The sequence below is a fragment of the Narcine bancroftii genome, chromosome 4 (assembly GCF_036971445.1).
Source record: "Narcine bancroftii isolate sNarBan1 chromosome 4, sNarBan1.hap1, whole genome shotgun sequence".
NCBI lineage: Eukaryota > Metazoa > Chordata > Chondrichthyes > Torpediniformes > Narcinidae > Narcine > Narcine bancroftii.
Window position 1 is genome coordinate 223,142,837 of NC_091472.1, and position 20,701 is coordinate 223,163,537.

The 20,701-nt window shown below is 44.9% G+C and overlaps 1 protein-coding gene across 1 annotated transcript; it reads left to right on the top strand.

The window, feature by feature from the left end:
* Window positions 1-1,201: 1,201 nt before the first annotated feature.
* LOC138760052 (speriolin-like protein) lies at window positions 1,202-10,087 on the top strand. Its single transcript, XM_069930474.1, has 4 exons — window positions 1,202-1,466; window positions 4,847-5,221; window positions 9,279-9,430; window positions 9,674-10,087. The coding sequence occupies exons 1-4, from the start codon at window positions 1,265-1,267 to the stop codon at window positions 9,995-9,997; spliced, it is 1,053 nt and encodes a 350-aa protein (XP_069786575.1). The 5' UTR covers window positions 1,202-1,264; the 3' UTR covers window positions 9,998-10,087.
* Window positions 10,088-20,701: the final 10,614 nt, after the last annotated feature.

Here is a 20,701-nt window from a genome sequence, read left to right on the forward strand (position 1 = left end):
GTGAGTTGGCCAATTGGATTCTGAATTGGCTAGATGTTAGGAGTCAAAGGTAGTGATGAAGGGTTGTTACTTGTTAGATTGGAGGCCTGTGACCAGTGATGTGCTGCATGGATCGGTGCTGGGTTCATTTTGGTTTGTCATCTGTATTGACAACTTGGATGAAAGTGTAGTTCACATAGTGAGTTTGTGGATGACACCAATATTAGTCATTTGGTGGACAGTGATGAAGGTTATATGAGATTCCAACAGGATCTTGATCAAGTGGGAAAAGTTAACTGGGGACATGGGATTGAGTTGAGAGGGAGAATATTTAGAGGGAGCAGAGGGAAAGTTTCTCATGGTAAAAGGGTTGATATCTGAAATAGGCTGGCTACCTGAGGAGTTGGCGGAGGCAGATGTCATCAGAATATTCAATAGGCATTGAAACAGGGGTTTGAAAACCAAGATATGGAAGGCTGGAAACCCATGAAGGTAAACGGGGTAGATATAGTTAGTTTCAGCATGTTCATGCCTGACAATAATTAGTTATGGATGTGGTGGGTCTTTTTTTGTGCCGTTTGACTGAGTAAAAAAATCCTTTATAATATATAGTAAAAACCCCGGTATCTGGCACCCATGGGGATTAGTAGATGCCAGATTTTCTGGTCGCTTGAGTTGCGCAATTGGTGAGCTAGCGCCAATTTTAAACCTATATTATTTACCTATTTATTTTCCTTGATTTTTTTTTTTGTCAGTTGCTTGAGGGTGCTGGTTGCTTGAATTCTGGAGAACAGGGGTTTTACTGTATATAAATACATAATTGTGGCATATCAGAAGCTGTTGTCACCAATGTGTAGGAAAAATAAGGCCAGCTTGTGGCCTGCTGATCAGGGGTGTATTTGGTGTCCTAGTCGTTAATCTAACTGCCAAACACACTCTGATGGAGGATCTCTGCTGGTCAGGTCAGATCAGTGGCTTCAGATTCCAGATTCCTGCACATGTCCAGATAATTTCACAGGTTGGAAGGCTGATCAGTGATGATATCTACACATCTCGCACTGGCTCCAAAAGATCCTTGGATATACAACTTTGACTATGGTTCTGGCAAGTGAGGATAGGTGGGCGTGTGTGTGTGCGTGCTGCGTTGAAGTGCACTGCATCTGCGGAACACATTGCCCCTTGTTACATGTTCCAGTGTTGTGACATCACAATGCAGCTGCTTGTTCCTAGCCTGCTGTGAGCACCAGCATCCTCCCTGGTTCATGAGGCACCTGGATTTGTAGCCATGTGCGATGACACCGAAAAGATTCGCCAAGATAACATGAAGCTAATTGCTGAAAACAAAGCACTAAAGCACCAGATTACTCTCTTGAAAGAAAACAAGGACCTGCGCAGTCTCCTGTGCTCCAACAGTGCACCAGCATTTGGGCAGAAACCAAACTGTCTCCCACTCTTCAGTCACTCCACCACAGCTTCAGAAGGGCAAGGTATTGGAGCACTTGGGCTTCCGGCAGGCATGTGGGTTTATCTGGGATCCTTACTTTTTAAAGAACTCCAAGATGTTTCATTGGTCAAAAGATGGGTTGCTCAATCATCCCTCGGATGATTGACTCGTCTACAACAGAGCATCTTACGTTTCATATTATGCAAGTTATTTGATTCATGTTTGAACTTTAATTCTCTTTCCTGACTTTGTTTTAACGAGAAGGGAAGTGTCAACACTTGACACAAAAGTGATGGTCCCTAATTCAGAGTGTCGTGGGCCTTGGGCCTCTAAAGATGCTCTGCCATGCCTCTGCTGCTCAGAGCCATTAGCTGCTCCTTCTGCTTATTGATGTTTGGTATGTTCCTACCTCATTACTCACTACGAGTTGGTCAGTCTGTTTCAGAGTGACCTAAACTTGCATCAGCAGTTGCTGGATATCATTGCATTATTCTCTCCAATATCTCAGGGAAATGTGGCCACTTTTGCTCCAGGACTATCCAGTCAAGGAGATGAGGAGTCATTAGCCCGTCCAACAATGATCATCCATCCTTTCTTGCCCTGAAGAAGCTAGTGGTGAGCTGCTGCATTTCTGGTGGAAAGTACTTCCACAGTACAACCTATTGGTTGGAATAGCTAAGGGAATGATGACAGACAACTTCCAGCTGAACACAATGATAATTTCAGATTTGCTGTGTCATGTAGGAAGTTAGAGAAACATTAAATTAACTACAATTAAATTAATTACAAGGACTGCCTAAAGAAATCTCTTGGTGCCTGCCACATTGACCACTGCCAGTGGGCTGATATCACCTCAAACCGTGCATCTTGGTGCCTCACAGTTCGGCGGGCAGCAACCTCCTTTGAAGAAGACCGCAGAGCCCACCTCACTGTCAAAAGACAAAGGAGGAAAAACCCAACACCCAACCCCAACCCACCAATTTTCCCTTGCAACCGCTGCAACCGTGTCTGCCTGTCCCGCATCGGACTTGTCAGCCACAAACGAGCCTGCAGCTGACGTGGACATTACCCCTCCATAAATCTTCGTCTGCGAAGCCAAGCCAAAGAAAAGAAGAAATTAACTTTTATTGAATTTAACATGTTTAATCTCCTAATGATGCTGACACATTGCATTAGTTCAACTGACCTAAAAATGTTTTGCTACTGATTTTCGTTTGTATTTAGCATCTGATGCCTCTCGTGTCAGCGTCCAACAATAGTTGGCCGGCATTGATGGATTCCAGTTGCCCTGATAGCGCTTTTCCATGGTTGCAATGTTCTGGTGAAAACTTTCACCATGTTCGTCACTGACGGCACCAAGATCAGCAGGGAAAAAGTCAAAGTGTGAACACAGAAAATTGATTTTCAGTGACACGTGGCACTTCATGGTTTTGAATGCTTGAAATAGACTTAAAATATGACAGGAAATCACAAAAATAGGTTATATCTTTTAAAAAAAGGGCATGTGATAGGAAAATTTTAAGATAATTTTCATGATCAACAGACCAAAATCCATAAAATATACACCCAAAAGTGTTCAAGAAGCTAAATCTTTGTTTTCCAGTGCTATTAACATGAAATTAGAAGATTCTGTGGGGAAGCTTCAGAGATGGAGAACTTGAGAAACAGTGTATGCTACGAATAAGATCTAATTTGTTCATATATAAACATTCAAAAATGATGTCTCAAATCAGCATTATAGAAGATGGATTTAAAGGCTTCGATAACTCAGTGGTTAGAGCACTGGTCTTGTAAACCAGGGGTTGTGAGTTTGTTCCACGCTGGGGCCTCATTTCTGTGAGGGGCGCTGGACAAAGTGGCGACTCTCTGTCTTCCTTACGGTAGACAAAGTTCAAGAATTTTGTGTATGTTGCATTCTAAATGTAGTATTACATGACAATAATGAAATCTTTAAAGAGGAAAGAGAAGGTTTCTGTGGGAAGCAAACCTGCTCAACCTGTGGGACAGAAATTGAAATAAAATAAAAAGGGAGGCACTTGATGAATGGCAGGTTTAATAATTAACCAAGGAAGCAGAACAATGTAACTGAAGAGAACTGACAAGACAGTGAACATATATATTATATATATGAAGTTCACTGTAACCTGAATGTAAAGTGGATGGAAGGATGGCAGAGGAATTCTGTTCAGGCAGAGCAGGTTCCATGTTGCTTCCGATGCTTGCCATCTGTCATTGCGGCATGGTGGAGAAATATTGTCCAGTGTTTGTTCATTGCGGTGTTGTGACAAAAATGTCAATGCAGCGATAGTTTGAGTGGGCACTGAGTGGGATTCCATGCACAGCAAGGTTATGCCAAGTTAACCCATCTGCCCATCTGCAGTTAGGGTGCTGTTGTCTGGTGTGTCTGGCTTTTAACATGTGAACAGAGTCTGCAGATGCTGGGGAATTAATGCAGTGCACAAAGGTGCTAGAGGAACTCAGCAGGAACCCTTCGTCAGGAATATATGAGACGTATTTCAGTCGTTTACCCCAGGCAACAGTCACACCTCATGGAGGAGTGTGAATGAGTAATAAGATATAGTTGGTGTGGTTTGGAGTGAGCGAATCCAGGTATGGTAAGTGGCTGAAAGTTCATAGACCCTGATATCGAGCAGGCTTATTAGACAAGTCACTAGGTAAGTATAAATCTTTCTGAAAGACAGCTTCCGTGCATAGTGCATGCTCTGTAACAGCTCTAAGATGTCCAGTGGTGATATAACTGCCCTTGCTGGAGGCTCAAGATGGTAATGTCCAAAGCTCAAACTACAACATGAAGTAGGGGATTTCTATGTTTTGCTTGCCACACGTGCCAGGGGCCATTTCAGCTCGTCAAGTGTATGCCAGCTCACAGAATAATTTCATTCCCCAGTAACGGTGGTACGGTTAGCGTAGCAGTTAGTGCAACGTTGTTACAGCAACCCAAGTTCAAATCCGGCGCTGTCTGTAAGGAGCTTGTACGTTCTCCGTGTTTGCGTGGGTTTCTTCTGGGTGCTCCAGTTTCCTCCCACTGTTTAAAACGTACCAGGGGTTGTAGGTCAATTGGGTGGCACAGGCTTGTGGGATGAAAGGGCCTGTTGCTGTGCTGTATGTCTAAATTTTTATAAAAATGAAAATATATCTTCCTGTAACCTCCTCCAAGTAGCACCCCCATAAACTAACCTCTGCCTCCCAGATTCTACCACCCACCTACACGTGATGTGACAATTTATAGTTGCTATCTAGCCTCAGTCTGCATGCCCTTAGGACATGGGAGGAAACCCAAGAGGTCACAAGGAGTACTTGCAAACTCCACACAGAAAGTCAGGGAAGAGCTCAGTAAATGGGGCTCTGAGGAAGCAGCCAACCTGTTTAACTTTTCCATTCTTTCCAATGAATGTTCTTTAGGTGCCAGGCTGTGCTGTTTCCCAGAGCAGAACAGTCCCAGTGTATTCCCATTCAACCGGGGGCCAAGTCCGACATTGGAGAACCTTCTCGTCCTTTCACTGGCTGACAATTCCTGCACAGCGAGCTCCAACACTGCTCTCGGTGCATCGCAGTCAGCTCACATCCCCAGTTACAGTCGTAGCACGGAGTCCCTGGAAACCCATCCCATTGATGACTCTAGTCGCCCCAACAATGAAATTGTGAGCAGCCAGCCCTCAAACTCTGAGACCTGGCCCACAAGCAAGAAACACTGGTTTTCAGAAACAGCCAGCTCTGATGAATTGAAAAAGCTGTTCCTCGAGGAAGGAAACAAGACTCGAGTGTTTTACGTGAATGGTAAGCCTTTCTTTCTTTTGAATGGTTAGCTTGGAGCATGAACTACAATTCCAAACACTTCTCTGAGTGAAGGGGTTGTCTCTCTGTCAGTGGCACCCACCCCAATGTTTATACCAAGGACAGGTAGTCTATAATCTGATCAGGGCAACTGCAGTCTTATGAGCAGAACTAACATGGCATTTCTGCATCAGGTGAGGTTAGAGAGCAGGCCTGGTAAAGATCTGAACATAATGCCCACAATATTTTGGTGATATCAACCTAATCCTAAGAGTCGACCATCCTGCCCCACCTCTCCTCAAGAGTCAGCCATCCTGCCCCACTGCTCGTCAAGAGTCAGCCATCTGCCCCACCGCTCGTCAAGAGTCAGCCATTCTGCCCCACCACTCATAAAGACCATGCCTGATCTTCCCCCCTGCTGTTTTTCCAGCATAGTTTCTATATCATTAATTCGTTGAATGTTGAGCAATGTCAGGTTTAAAGAACTCAGGACTGCTCCATAGATGTTTGGGTAGAGAGTTCCACAGGTTCAGCTGGCTGAAGAAATTTTTCTTGTTTCCTCTCTGAATATTTCAGCCATTATTTTCAAACTGTGCCCAGTAATTCTGGACTCTTCATCCAAGGGAAATGTCTCCCCCTCACCCCTACATCTAGTGTGTTGAGTCTGTAAATAATCTGGAAGTTTTGAGGAGATATCCTTGCATTCATTAAAACTCTGGGAAGTACTGATCCCATTTACTCAGTCTCTCCTCAGATAATAAACCCACCATCCCGGGAACCAGACCAGTGAGTTTCCACCACACTCTTTCATCGTTAATATTCTAGGTACAGAAGTGCCACAGCCCTCTCCAATTAAAATAGGATTCCTTACTCCTGTCATCAAACCCTCTAATAATAAAAGCCAACGATCCATCTTATCCTCCTGATCGTCCACTGCGTAGGCTTTCAGTGACAATGTACAAGCATAGAAGGTGCAAGGAGCAAGGTAGGCAGCATCTACAACTTAAACCTTAAAAATTCTTCCTTTCCCAGTTGGCAGGGTGCTCTACCTGAAACATCAACTATTTTTTCCCACAGATGTTGACCAACTGATGTGGTGTTTGCAGGACTTTTAAATTCATTTTTTAATTTTTAGACCTACAGTACGGTAACAGGCCCTTCCATCCCACGAGTCTGTGCTGCCCAAATATACCCAATAAACCTACAATCCTTGTATGCTTTGAATGGTGGGAGTAAACTGGACCACCCGGAGGAAACTCAGAGAACATATGAACTCCTTACAGACAGCACTGGACTTAAACTGGGTCGCTGGCACTGTAACAGTTCTGCCAAGCGAACGAGGGTGGTGGTGGAGTGAAACTGGTTGGAACTGTTATCCAAGAAGAAATGGAGGCCTTCCTTACAGGGGATGGATGTGTACAAAGACTGGTCATCCATGGTGAAAATCAGGCAGTCAGGGTGAGGAAACTGATAGTTGTTGAAGTGGTAGAGAGCTCATGAGATGTCATGTATGTCGATAGAAAGAGACAGAACTGGTGGGGGGGGGGGGTGCAAAATGGAGTTGAGATATGATGATACAAGTTCGATGGGGCAGGAGCATATGAAAACAGTTAGGTTTGTGCATCTTGAATGGAGGGAGAATTGGGCAGTATGGAGTTGGGAAACAACAAAGTAGGAAGCTTGGGAAGGGAGATTTCCAGAGCCTGTAGAATCTCACACCTCTTTCTCCATTAAATGGGTTTGTCTCCTGCACCCACAGCATCTTCAGACTTTTCCTGAGTAAGTCCCGCAGTTCTGATTCCCTGCTTCTCTTTATAAAAGCCAAGAATGGATATGCTTATTTCAAACCCTTTCCAACTTCTGCTGCCAGTCGGATTTCTCATGCCCACCAGATCTGCCTTTATAACAGCACCTTTCTTCACAGTGCAGCTTCTCAGTGCAGTGTGGATTTACCAGTGATGCCCTGGACGGCTGGTTGTACGAGGAGAGAGTAAAACGATAAGGTGTATTCTCTCTTGAGTTTAGATAAATGGAAGATAGTTTCATTGAAGCATAACATTTCTGATGAGGCTTGACGGTGTAAATATGGGGTTGATAGCCAAGGGGATGTCTACATAAGAATATAAGAACATAAGAAATAGGAGCAGGAGTCAGCCATCCAGCCCATCGAGCCTGCTCCGCCATTCAGTGACATTATGGCTGATCTGATGATAGGCTCATCTCTAACTACCTTCCTTTTCCCCATATCCTGTAGTTCCCTTACTATGTAGAAATCTATCCATCCTTGTCTTAAATATATTTACTGAGGTCGCTTCCACTGCTTCAATGGCCAGCGAATTCCACAGATTCACCACCCTCTGGGAGAAGCAGTTTCTCCTCATCTCTGCCCTAAATCTACTGCCCTGAATTTTGAGGCTATGTCCCCTAGTTCTAGTCTCTCCACCAATAGGAACAACTTACCTATCTCTGTCTCAAGGTTTCCCAAACTTTTTAGCTCACAGAACCCTTTTGGGGTGCACTGGGAAATGGCGGAACCCTAATCGAGTACAGTTTGCAATACCTGGTATATAAAAAAATATGGAAAGAAAGTAAATAAATTTACCATTCACTTGGTTTCTTTTCTGGTCCAATGATCCATGGTTTATGGTGTGGCTCACGTGGAATATTGTTGGAGTGTGGCCACCTCTTTCGCGAGCTTCATGCTAGGGAAATCTCATTGGTTGGGGTGATGAACAGGCTTGGCGTCTGCACTGTATTGAGGTGGGGGGGGGCTTCCTCTGGAGGTGGTGCCTCGTTGCTACAGTTTCAGGGTTGGGCATGCATCTCTAGCTTCATGGGGATGGCGTTGGAGGTCGCACTTGGGGTTGGTGGGGCAGCCAGCTGACAGTTGTGGAGGCACAGTGCTGGAGAGGCTCAGCAGGTCGAACTGTGTACTTTGTGTGGCAGGGATGGAGATGCATGGCCAATGTATTGGGCTTGGGCCCTTCATCGGGGTGTCATTCCTGGCTGGCTGGCTGAGTTCTTCTGGTATTTCTGTCTTTGTTTCCAGTTTATTTGTTTCTGTGGTTTGTTTTGCATTGTGGGGGCATTTTTTTCTTCCGGCTCTGGGTCCTTCTGCTGACGTGTAGTTGGGTCGGGCACTGTCCTCAAGTCATGGGAGTTTGCTGAAGCGTTTTGACAAGGGGCCGCAGTGCAGCGGACCAATGGGTGCAGCGTTGTAGACGTAGCTTTGAGTGTTGATCCGGGGAGCGGAAGGGGTGTGCAGTGCAGCGTGTGGGTTCAGACTGGGAGGGCATGTGGGTTGTCTTTGTGGCTCACTTGCAGGATTGTTGCTGCAAGCCATTGTCACCCAGTCTGGGATGAGGATTTGAGCATGGACTCCTGTGATGTGCTGGTGGGCCACTGGCGCAGGCACATCATGGGACTCCTTTGATGCGCTGATGGCCCACCAGCGCATAATAGGAGACTGAACACTGCTCAGTGAGCACTGAGCACACTATTCCATGGTCTGCTCTTTCATGGACCCTTACTCATTTCCACAAAACCCAATTTGGGAAACCCTGCTTTATCTTATCTATTCCCTCCATAATTTTATACGTTTCCCTAAGATCCCTTCTCATTTTTCTAAATTCCAGAAAGTACAGTCCTAGATGACTCAATCTCTCCTCATAAGCTAACCCTCTCGACAATCAAGAGACTCACCCTCAAAATAAGAAGCAGGCATTTGGAAGAGGGGTAAGAAGAAATTCCTTCACCCAGTAGAGAGTGGACCTTTGAAATTCTCTAGCCAAGAAAGCAATGGAGGCTGTCACTTGTCCCTTGATTCTCTTAATTTCAGAGTTGGTGCAAGAAAATGATGCTAATGTTAAACTACGGCTTTACTGAATGGCAGAGCAGCGGTAGGGGCTTGGGGGTGGTGGCGAAAGGCCTCCCACGTTTGTTTCTTATGCTCTGATATTTACTGTCCTTTTTTTTAAACCAATATCTCAATATGGCTGTATCCTCTGAAACCCATCACCCTGGTTATTGAATCCATACTTGTAACTCACAATTCTTTCAGAGATGGACTCCTTCTCAAACTTGGAGAAGAACAGCCGAGTGATTGGGGAGATAGCATTCCAGTTGGACCGGAGAATCCTCGCACATGTGTTCCCAGGGCTAACCAGGTTGTACGGATACACAGTATCCAACATTCCAACAAAAATCAAACAGGTATTTACACCTTCCCCTTTCCATGTTGTGTTTGATTAAGAAGATTGTACCTGATTAAAGAAATTGGAATTTAGTAACAAGAGTATTTTATTGGAATTTAATTAAGTATTTGTAATTAAATGATTGTGATTTTAGATTCTTGTCCTCTGTTGTACCCTTGAAGTACTGGGATCATTTGAAGGCAAAAGACAATTATTTCATTATTCATGACTCATTATGTCTGTGTTCTGGTGTTTCCTGCAGAATTCTGTTAAGACTGTCGATGGAACAGTGGATAAGCAGAAATGGAGGGAAATGACACAGAGTTATACAGCTTTATTACTGAAACTGGAAAAGCTTAACTACAAAATAGACATCCACACCGGCTTCAGTGAATTTTTGGTCAACACCTATGGAATTCTCAAGCAGCGTCCCAATGCCTACACCAACATCATGTATAGTCCAATTATCCTACGCAAGTTGATCATCGACATGGTGCCTGCCAGGTTCCTCCGGGGCACCCTCGTCCTGCTGAATTGTCTCTGTGAATTGTCCCGCAGTGACAAGAAACCTCTCTTTCCATGGTGACCACCACAACCAGCTGACATTATTCATAAGATAAAGTTTTATTTTCCTCTTTTTTTTAGTGAAAAGCCTATTAAAATAGTTTACAAAAAATATTGATGTTCCTATTTTGTTCTATTGTATGCACACTCAGTATTTGTGCATTGAGGAGTTATAAATGTATGCATTTAGGAAGAAAAGCTTTTGGCAAATCTTGAGGATGTACCTTTAGGTGATTTCTGATGCGTTCAATCCAAATGGACCTGAGGGTCCTCATTTCTTTTTTATCTCATATGTACATAGCCTGCCACTATCCACTGCTTATTAAAGTGGATACATAGTAGTTGTGATCTTTTGCATTGTATAAGACAATGTTAGAGGGGGGGGGGAGAGGGGAAGGGGAGGAAGATGCCCAGTGCTCCTCAAGATGAGGTTGTAATCAGATTGGAGACAAGGTGGCACTGAGACCAGGCAGTCAGGTAGCTGCTTAACACATTGGATCAAAAAAGCTACCACATCTTTTCAGCTGCTCCCCACCCTTCATTGTTTGCTGTTTTTTAACCAGTCACCTTTTAACAGAGAGCCAGTGGAGCCTGATCAATGAGATGGATGGTCTGAAACAAGTGAACATTCACAATGGCATGTGGTTTGGGAAATGATTGAGTGGCAGCAAAGCGTACATGAAGTTTCTGTAAATGCCTCTGTCTGAATCCTTACAGAACTGTAAATGTCTCTCTTCAACTCTGCAGCGAGCTGTGAAGCCCATGTTCCACACATGGATCCCCATCTAGATCCCTGAGATACTTGCAGCTGCCACTTCTGGCCCTCAGGTGCCACGAGAACAAGGTCAGTCACCACTCACCAGCCTGGATCAGAAACAAGAGGAGGATCAAGAATATCAGTCACTGTTCAGGAAGGTTTATATTTCACCGTCTTACCATGCATACCTTAAAGGATTTATTTATTGATTTGTCACTTTTTCTTTACTTGTATTGAGACCCATATAAATGGGAAATGACTGAACAGACCAAAAATACCAATGACACTCTGCTTCTCCATCTGCTTTGTTTCTGTTCCATACCAGCATACCAGTAGTTCAAACATTTTCCTTGATTCTACTTCCAGAAAGGACTCCCATTCCTTCTAGTTTCCAATTCCATTTACAACCTCTTCTCCTCCCACCCAGAGCAAAGAACCGTCAAGTTTTATTGTCATCTTATTGTACAAGGACAACCTGAGAAAACAACCTTCTCCTGTCCTCGGTGCAAAAACATGCAGACACACAACCAGACATAACACACATACAGACAAATAATACATGCAGCATTCTCACTGCCTGTGGGAAGAAGCTGTTCCTCAGCCTAGTGGTTTTGGCTCTGATACTCCTGTGTTTCTTTCCCGATGGGAGCAGGGTAGAAAGGGGTCCTCAATGATTTTGCACATCCTCTTCAGACACGTCGATGGGGGGGGGGGGGGGGGGGAAATATTCCAGTGATCCTCTCTGCTGCTCTTATGGTCCTGTGAATTGACCTCTGATCCATTTTTCTGCAGCAACTGGACCACACTGTGATGCAGCTGCCCAGGACACTCAACAGAGCTCCTGTAGAAGGTTGACATAATGGCCGCTTCAGTCTTCTGAGGAAGTAGAGTCACTGTCATGCCTTCCTAACAAGTGAGGAGATGTTGAGTGTCCAGATAGGCCACTAGTTAAGTGAACTCCAAGGAACTTGGTGCTCTCCACTCTCTTCACTGCAGATCGATTGATGAGGGGGAAATCGTGATGATGTAGAGCCAGGTTGGGGGATCTGGCTCTTCTGAGAAAAAGTTTTTAAAAAGATGAGAAAATAAAAGCATCTACTCTTAAAAAAATTAAGGAAGAAGAAGGAACTACCCTGGAATGAGAAAAAATGCCACTCAAAAAGGACAGAGAAGTAGAAGAGAAGAACGAAGATGGAAAAGAAGGGCCTATCTTGCGGATGAGACTGGGGGCTGGAGTGGGCCCGGCTCTTTATTCAAAACAAGCTCCCTGATCTGACACATAGCAGGCTGTAGCATCCCTGCAACAGCAGGAACGCCCAGACGATCTGGTAGAAGGAATGGCATGAGGAATCTCGCATGCGAACATCAGCAGAAGGGAGCCCTGGCTGAATGGCTCACAAAATTGATGAGCCAGGACTTGACATCAACTGGGAGAATGGCATTGTTACAAATTATTAAGGAAACTAAAGGTTATATAGAAGAAGAAATACAAGAAGAATTGGAAGGGGATATTATACAGGGAGAAGAAGAACAGGTCAATCTGGTAGAGCTGTTGGAAGAGGAAGGGGTTAGGTTGAAACTTTTATCAGCTACAGCTACTAAAGATCCTTTAACTATTATAATGGAAGAATTTAAGTTGGTAAGGAAAGAAATTAAACAGTCTGAGGTTAAAATAGAAACCTAAATGGATGGGAAGATAGATAAAGTATATGGACTGTGGTGATACACCACCGGCCTACTGCAGGGGGCAACCTCTGTACCTCCAGGAGTTTACCGCTGGCCTTTTGCAGGGGGCAATCTCTGTATCTGTAGGAGTGTAAGTGGACAGGACAACATCTGGCTGGCTGTCAATCAGTCAGCCTGAATGGATCAAGCCCCACCTGGTCGGCATATAAGCCTGCGCCGGCCTCCCGAAGTCTCACTCAGAGTTACTGTAGCTACAGCCAACCTGGCACTGTGGAAGTCTTTGTGGATTAAAGCACTGGCCAATGTATTGGGTCACTTCCACAGTCTTTGCCTTGTGTGTGTCTGATTCTGGCTAACAGTGCACCACAATTTAGTCCACAAATTTTTCCCATGGCTGCCATGGAAAAACTCCGGAGCGCAGGGAACCTCGAAATTGACCCACGTCACCCAGAAGCCCAGACACACTTTGAGATCTGGCGGCATGTGGTCGAGGCAATCATCGAGGCACACACAGGCGGCATCCTGGACTCAGATCGAAAGAAGCTGCTCCTACTCCGGTCAAAGCTGGGTCCCCACACCTACCAGGAAACCAAAGACTGCTCCACATACAAGAGTGCAATAGACACTCTCAAGAACTTGTACAAGCCCCCCATGAATGCGGTCTGTGCAAGGTACCTCCTCAATACCTGAGCACAGAAACCCGGGGAGTCGGCTGAGTCTTACCTGGGACATCTGCGACAGTTGGCCTGACTGTGTCTGGCTGAACTCAGGGTAGGAGCAGAGGAGGTCGAGAGGCTGATCCGGGATGCCTTCGTCCGAGGGCTATGCTCCAGAGCCATCCGGCAGAAGCTGCTGGAAGATAGTATCTACGCCCTGACCAAGACAGTGGAAGTGGTCCGAACCTGGAAACAGCAGCCCTACACATCAAAGCCTTCGATTCCAGGTTCCGCCAGGCTCCCTCATGGCCTTCTCACACTGCAGCTGCAGCCCCAGACAGAGCTGGGGAGGAGAACATCGCTGCGGTGGGCGCCCAGCACCCCTGTAAGTACTGTGGGTTCTGGTGTGGGTCAGACCAACGATCGTGCCAAAACTGTCTGGCTAGGAATGAGTATTGTTCCCGATGCGGCAAGAAAGACCACTTTGCTAAAGTGTGCCTCTCAAAACCAGCCGGCAGCTCAGTGGCCCCCTATGACCTCTCCACCTCCCCTGTGGACCCCTCCATTTGTGCGTGCCGGGCGGCACCATTGTCCCCACTCTGACTTCCGCCTCCCCCGACCCCAACGGTGCAGCATCCAACCCCGCCAGCGACAATCGCAGCATGTGTCCCGAGCACCTGGACCAGCCCCCGCCCTCGCCAGCACCACTTCTCCGAGAACTATAATGACATCACTTCCGGCTGATGTAATGATGTCACTTCCGCCAGCCGTGATGACGTCACTTCCCCCGCACAATGAACGTGGCTGGGGAAGGAGGCCAGCCACATGGCGGGCCCCCACGTGCCGCTGCCATCTTGGGCCAGGCAGCGGCTGACACGGAGAGCCCCCGATGATGATGAGGACAACATCAACACGGACAATGACCAGGCCGCCCTACCAATGCTCCCCATGCCTCTGGATGCCATAAATCGCCGCACACAACTGGACCCCGAGATGGTCCTGACTGCCGCCACCCTGACCAGGGACATCCCTCACGACCTTAGGTGCTCTATGATGGACGTGCAAGTCAATGGGCATGTAACAAAGTGCCTGTTTGACAGTGGCAGCACCGAGAGCTTCATTCACCCGAGCATGGTCCACTCCCTGAGATTAAAAGTCCACCCCACCACCTGCTCGATCGCCCTCGCCGTCAAGGATAAGACTGTTGGTACCCTTGGGCACTGCTCTGTGGGAAGGAAGACATACACGGGTTTCAGGCTCCTGGTCATGCCCAAACTCTGCACCCCAGTCCTCCTGGGCCTGGATTTCCAGTGCCACCTGCAGAGTATCACCCTTGCCTTCGTGGGCCCCCAACCTCCACTCGTGTTACAGCACGCCAACCTGCGGCTTCTCCATACTATGCATCACCCCACCGGCGCACTTCTTACACCTTACGCTAAGCTGCAAACCGGTCGCCACCAGAAGTAGGCACTATTGCGCCACAGACAGAGACTTCATCAAAGTGGAGGTGCGGTGACTCCTGGCGGAAGGTGTCATAGAGCCCAGTAACAGCCCTTGGAGAGCCCAAGTCTTGGTGGTCAAAGGGGGAAGTAAGCTGAGGATGGTTGTGGATTACAGCCAGACCATTAACCGGTACACCCAACTGGACGTCAACCCCCTGCCAAGGATAGCCGACATGGTGAACGAGATAGCTCAATACTGGGTTTTTTCCACGATTAACCTTAAGTTGGTGTATCACCAAATCCCCATCCACCCGAAGGACAAGCCTTACACTGCCTTCGAGGTGGATGGGTGCCTGTACCAGTTCTGCCGAGTTCCCTTTGGGGTCATGAACGGGGTCTCCATCTTCCAGCGGGAGATGGATCGCATGGTAGACCGGCACAAGCTAAAGGCGATGTTCCCGTATCTGGATAACGTCACTATCTGCGGGCAGGACCATGATGCTAACCTGGAAAAATTCCTCCAGACGGCCGAGGAGCTGAATCTCACTTATAACAAGGAGAAGTATGTGTTTAGCACCACCTGCCTTGCCATCCTGGGGTACATCGTGGCCCATGGGGTCATTGGCCCAGATCCAGAAAGGATGCGCCCATTATTGGAGCTACCACTTCCCCCATGCTAAAGGCCCTCCGCAGGTTCCTTGGCCTATTCTCCTATTACTCGCAGTGGGTCCCTCGCTTCTTGGACAAGGTTCGCCCACTGGCCCAAGCTACAAATTTTCCCCTCCCACCCGAGGCACAGGCAACCTTCATCCGCATCAGGCAGGACATCGTGGATGTCACGATGCAGGCCGTGGATGAGGATTCCCCTTCCAGGTGGAGAGCGATGCCTCCGAGGTAGCCCTCGCTGCTACCCTCGACCAAGGGGGGGCGTCCCATCGCTTTCTTCTCTAGGACCCTCCATGGCTCCAAGCTAGGGCATTCCACCATTGAAAAGGAGGCCCAGGCAATTGTGGAAGTGGTCTATCACTGGCACCACTACCTGGCCGGCAGGAGATTCACCGACTGATTAAAGAAGTTCAAATACAAAATAATGCAGTAGATGAAAGAGTTAAAGTACTGGAACAGGAGAACCGACATTTTTAAGATGACCTCTTGGAAGCATTTGAGCGTGTTGAAGAGAAAAATGAAGAAATACTTGCAAAAGTAGACTCTCTGGAAAATTATAGCCGCAGAACCAATGTCAAGATTCTCGGTATTAAAAAAGGAAAGGAGGGGGATGATGCGATTAAGGAAAGGAGGGGGATGATGCGATTAAGGAAAGGAGGGGGAAGATGCGATTAAGGAAAGGAGGGGGAAGATGTGATTAAGGAAAGGAGGGGGAAGATGCGATTAAGGAAAGGAGGGAAGATTAAGGAAAGGAGGGGGATGATGCAATTAAGGAAAGGAGGGGGATGATGCGATTAAGGAAAGGAGGGGGAAGATGCGATTAAGGAAAGGAGGGGGAAGATGTGATTAAGGAAAGGAGGGGGAAGATGTGATTAAGGAAAGGAGGGGGAAGATGCGATTAAGGGAAGGAGGGAAGATTAAGGAAAGGAGGGGAAGATGTTATTAAGGAAAGGAGGGGGAAGGGATTAAGGAAAGGAGGGGTAGATGTGATTAAGAAAAGGAGGGGAAGATTAAGGAAAGGAGGGGGTGATTAAGGAAAGGAGGGGAAGATGTGATTAAGGAAAGGAGGGGAAAGATGTGATTAAGGAAAGGAGGGGAAGATTAAGGAAAGGTGGGGAAAGATGTGATTAAGGAAAGGAGGGGGAAGATTAAGGATAGGGGGATGTGATTAAGGGAAGGAGGGGGAAGATGTGATTAAGGAAAGGAGGGGGATGATGCAATTAAGGAAAGGAGGGGGAAGATGCGATTAAGGAAAGGAGGGGGAAGATGCGATTAAGGAAAGGAGGGGGAAGATGCGATTAAGGAAAGGAGGGGGAAGATGCGATTAAGGAAAGGAGGGGGAAGATGCGATTAAGGAAAGGAGGGGGAAGATGCGATTAAGGAAAGGAGGGGGAAGATGCGATTAAGGAAAGGAGGGGGAAGATTAAGGAAAGGAGGGGAAGATGTTATTAAGGAAAGGAGGGGGAGATGTTATTAAGGAAAGGAGGGGGAAGGGATTAAGGAAAGGAGGGGTAGATGTGATTAAGAAAAGGAGGGGAAGATTAAGGAAAGGAAGGGGAAGATTAAGGAAAGGAGGGGAAGATGTGATTAAGGAAAGGAGGGGAAAGATGTGATTAAGGAAAGGAGGGGGAAGATTAAGGAAAGGTGGGGAAAGATGTGATTAAGGAAAGGAGGGGGGAAGATTAAGGATAGGGGGATGTGATTAAGGGAAGGAGGGGGAAGATGTGATTATGAATCCCTCAGATTTTTGGGCTTGAACATTTTTAAAGATGGTATTGAGATTGAACGTGCCCATCGGTCTTTACGATCCAAAACCCCTCCAGAACAGAATCCAAGACCTATAATAGTGAAATTTCTTCACTCTCAAGTATGCGAAAAAGTTTTGGAGTTAGTGGCAAAACGAGCCAAAAAGAGAAAAGTCCCGTTAGAAATAGAAGGCAGTAAAATCTCATCTATCCTGATATTGGTTTGGAATTATTGAAAAAATGTGGAAAGTTTAAATCCAATTAAGAACATTCTGTGGAATAATGGTTATGCCTTTACATTATGTTATCCAGCCACTTTGAAGATATTTTTACAAGGTCACAAAGTTGGACTTTCTGAAATCCAGATCATGCGTGAGAATTGTGAAAAAATTACCATATTTACATCAAGAAGAAGTTGGCACGAATGATACTTGAACTGAAAGTTTAATAGTGGGGTTAGTTATTGATGGTTAGTTTGATTTTCTTTTATAGATTGACTTAGCTTCTCAGGGGAGGCAGAGTGATGGATAAACTGGTTGCAACTGAGTCACTGGCGTTAATGTGTTTTTGTTTCACATCCCGGACAATAGAGGGGAGGGGTTAGCAGTGTCAAGAGAATATTTGACAGTACTTTTGGGGTTTTTTTTTTGTATATTTCTTTTCTACCTACTATATTTATGCATGATAAATGTTAATGAAATTCAACTTAAATTTAGGATCATGGTGAGAAGTCGGGAATTGACTTAATTATTAAAAGTCCTTTTGCAGAATAGTTTACATGATAATAATGGATAGAAATTTAAAATGTATTAGTTTTAATGTGAATGGCCTCCATCACTCTATAAAAAGAAAGTGAGTTTTAACATACAGTGTACCTTAAAAATTTTTAAGTAGATATACAGAAAACCCATCTGACTGAAGAAGAACACCAGAAACTAAAGATGGATTGGGTAGGTACAGTTGTAGTTTCACTTTTTAATACCAAGGCTAGAGGGTTTGTTATTCTGGTACATAAAAATTTATCTATTTTGATTTTAAAAAAGTAATTCTCGACCCATTTGGTAGGTTTGTGTTTATTAATTGTCAATTCTTTTCAGAAAAATGGACACTGATGAATAGGTGGACAGGTCAACAAGAACAGTGGGAAACTCAAAAGCGGCAAAGTTAACACTTACTAATGAAGGATTTTTAATTTGATAGATGTCTGGAGAAAGAAATATCCTAGGGCGAGACATTATTCATTTTACTCTAATCGCCATGATTCATATTCTAGGATAGATTTGTTTTTAATGTCAGCTAAACTACATGGTAGAGTATAGCAAATCCAATATACACCTAGGCTTATTTCAGATCACTCCTCATTATATATGGTGCTAAATTTAGATTATAAAAGGGGAATAACTTATTGATGGAGATTTCATAACATGCTATTGAAATGAGAAGAATTTTGTCAATTTATGAGAGATCAAATAAAACAGTTTTTAATATTTAATAATAGTTCAATGGATAATAAATTTGTTCTTTGGGACAGTCTTAAGGCTTATATTTGTGATCAAATAATGAGATTTTCCTTTAAAATTAAACAAGAACATATGATCCAAGTTGATAATTTGGAAAAAGAGATTCTAATCTTGGAGAAAGAATTACAAATTAGGAAGAGAATTTTAATGAATAAGAAGTTACAATATAATACTTTACAGTCATCTAGAATAGAAAAATTGCTTTTAAATAGTAAACAAAGATATTATGAATTGGGAGAACGACCAAACAAGATCCTGGCTTTGCAATTGAAAAAGGATCGAGAATCTAGAGTAATTACACCTTGATTAAAAATTTTGTTTCATATAATTCTCAAGACATAGATGATTCTTTTAAACAATTTTATATTAAATTATATAAATCAGAATCAAAAATTATGAAGATAGAATTGATCAATTTCTAGATCTAGTTAATTTACCTCAACTGGATCAGAAGAAACAGAAGATTTTGGGAACACCATTTTCAGTTGCAGAAGTTGCAAAAGAAATAATTTCATTACAGAATAATAAGTCTCCAGGAGTAGATGACTTTAATTCCGAATTCTATAAGGAATTTAAAGATGTATTGATCCCAGTTTTTATGAAGATATTATTATAGTTAGACCAGACAAGAACTTTACCAGATTCTTTTAAAACTGCTATTATAGCAGTTATTCGAAAATCTATTTTAAAGATTCATTAATAACATTATCTTACAGACCCATCTCTTTATTAAATGTGGATGATAAAATTTTAGCTAAATTATTAGCAAATAGATCGGAAAATTTCTTACCAAGATTGATTCATAGAGATAAAATAGTATTTATTAACTACAGAAAATCGGCCGATAATATAACTAGACTGATTAGTTTGATCCACTTAGTTCAAAAAAGGACAATCTAAGTGTTGCAGTAGCACTTGATGCAGAAGAAGCTTTTGACAGGGTTGAGTGGAGTTTTCTTTTTAAAACACTTGCAAAATTTGGGTTAGGTCCAACATTTATAAAATGGATAAAAGCACTGTATGTTGATCCAAAGACAAATGTAGTGACAAATGGGGTTATGTCTGATTATATTTATTTGACAAGATCAACTAGACAAGGCTGCCCACTGTCCCCTGCCCTCTTTGTACTAGTAATAGAACCTTTAGCAGAACTAATTCGGTCTGATCCAAATAGTAAAGTCATTAAAACTGGCCTTAGTTGAACACAAATTAAATCTTATCATAGATGATGTGATTATATTTAACTGATCCGGAAGAATCGTTGGCTAATTTACAAATAAGATGACTAATATGGTATAATATCGGGATATAAATTAAAGATATAAAGTAAACTGGGACAAGGGTGAAGTGATGCCATTGACATTTGGAGATTATTCTGGATGCCAAAAAAATACTAAATTTAAATGGCCTGAAGAAGGAATCAAATATTTAGTGGTTAAAATAAATAATGCTTAAGCCACTTTCAGGTGGCCACAATACCCAACTGTAAAGCAGCCTATGCGGCTGTCGGGTGGCCACTTGAAAGTGGAGAACCTGGCCAGGAGTTTTACCTACCTAACCCTTCTCCTGTAGGTATAATATCCTGCTCCGAGAATCCACCGTTGCACCTGAAAGCAGCTCAGGCAAGGCTGCTAGCAGATTTCAGGTGCCTAGCAGCGGGCAGGCTGTTGACAGTCAGCTGGCGACCACTGACAGCCATCCACCCCGCTGGTGACAGCCACGCTCCCCGCTGCCGAAACCTACCCTCCCTGCTGCAGACCAGGGACAGTGTGGGACAGTAGTCACTGTGCAGACCGGGGACAGTGTGGGGCAGGAGTCACCGTACGGACTGGGGCAGTGTGGGGCGTGGGGCAGGAGTCGCCGTGCGGACTGGGGACAGGGTGGGACAAGAGTCCCTCCTGCCGACACTTACCCTACCCGCTGCCTGACAGTCCCCTGGCATGGGACTATGGGGCTGGAGTGGCCAGCGCAGGACTTCGGGACCCTGACGTCAGGCAACGGGGAAGCAAGCTGTCAGGCAGCTGGTAGGTGAGCTGTCAGACGGCTGCCCCTGCCCAGACTCAGGAGCCGGCGTTTGCAGCCCCTCTCCCCGCTTCAGATCTTTCAGGTGGCAGAACACCGCCTTCAGAGCTGCCACCTGAACGTCCCTTCGCAGACACCTGCAGCCGCTCTGGAGCCGCATTCTCCAGGCGATTCCATCTGAAAGTGGCTTTAGATATCTTGTATAAGATCATTTATGGACCATTATTTTAAA

Excerpts from the sequence above, each read along its gene's own strand:
- LOC138760052 (XM_069930474.1), top strand. The coding sequence starts at position 1,265 with ATGTGCGATGACACCGAAAAGATTCGCCAAGATAACATGAAGCTAATT. Across the intron at positions 5,222-9,278 it reads TCGAGTGTTTTACGTGAATG|AGATGGACTCCTTCTCAAAC; the intron begins GTAAGCCTTTCT and ends CAATTCTTTCAG. Across the intron at positions 9,431-9,673 it reads TTCCAACAAAAATCAAACAG|AATTCTGTTAAGACTGTCGA; the intron begins GTATTTACACCT and ends TGTTTCCTGCAG.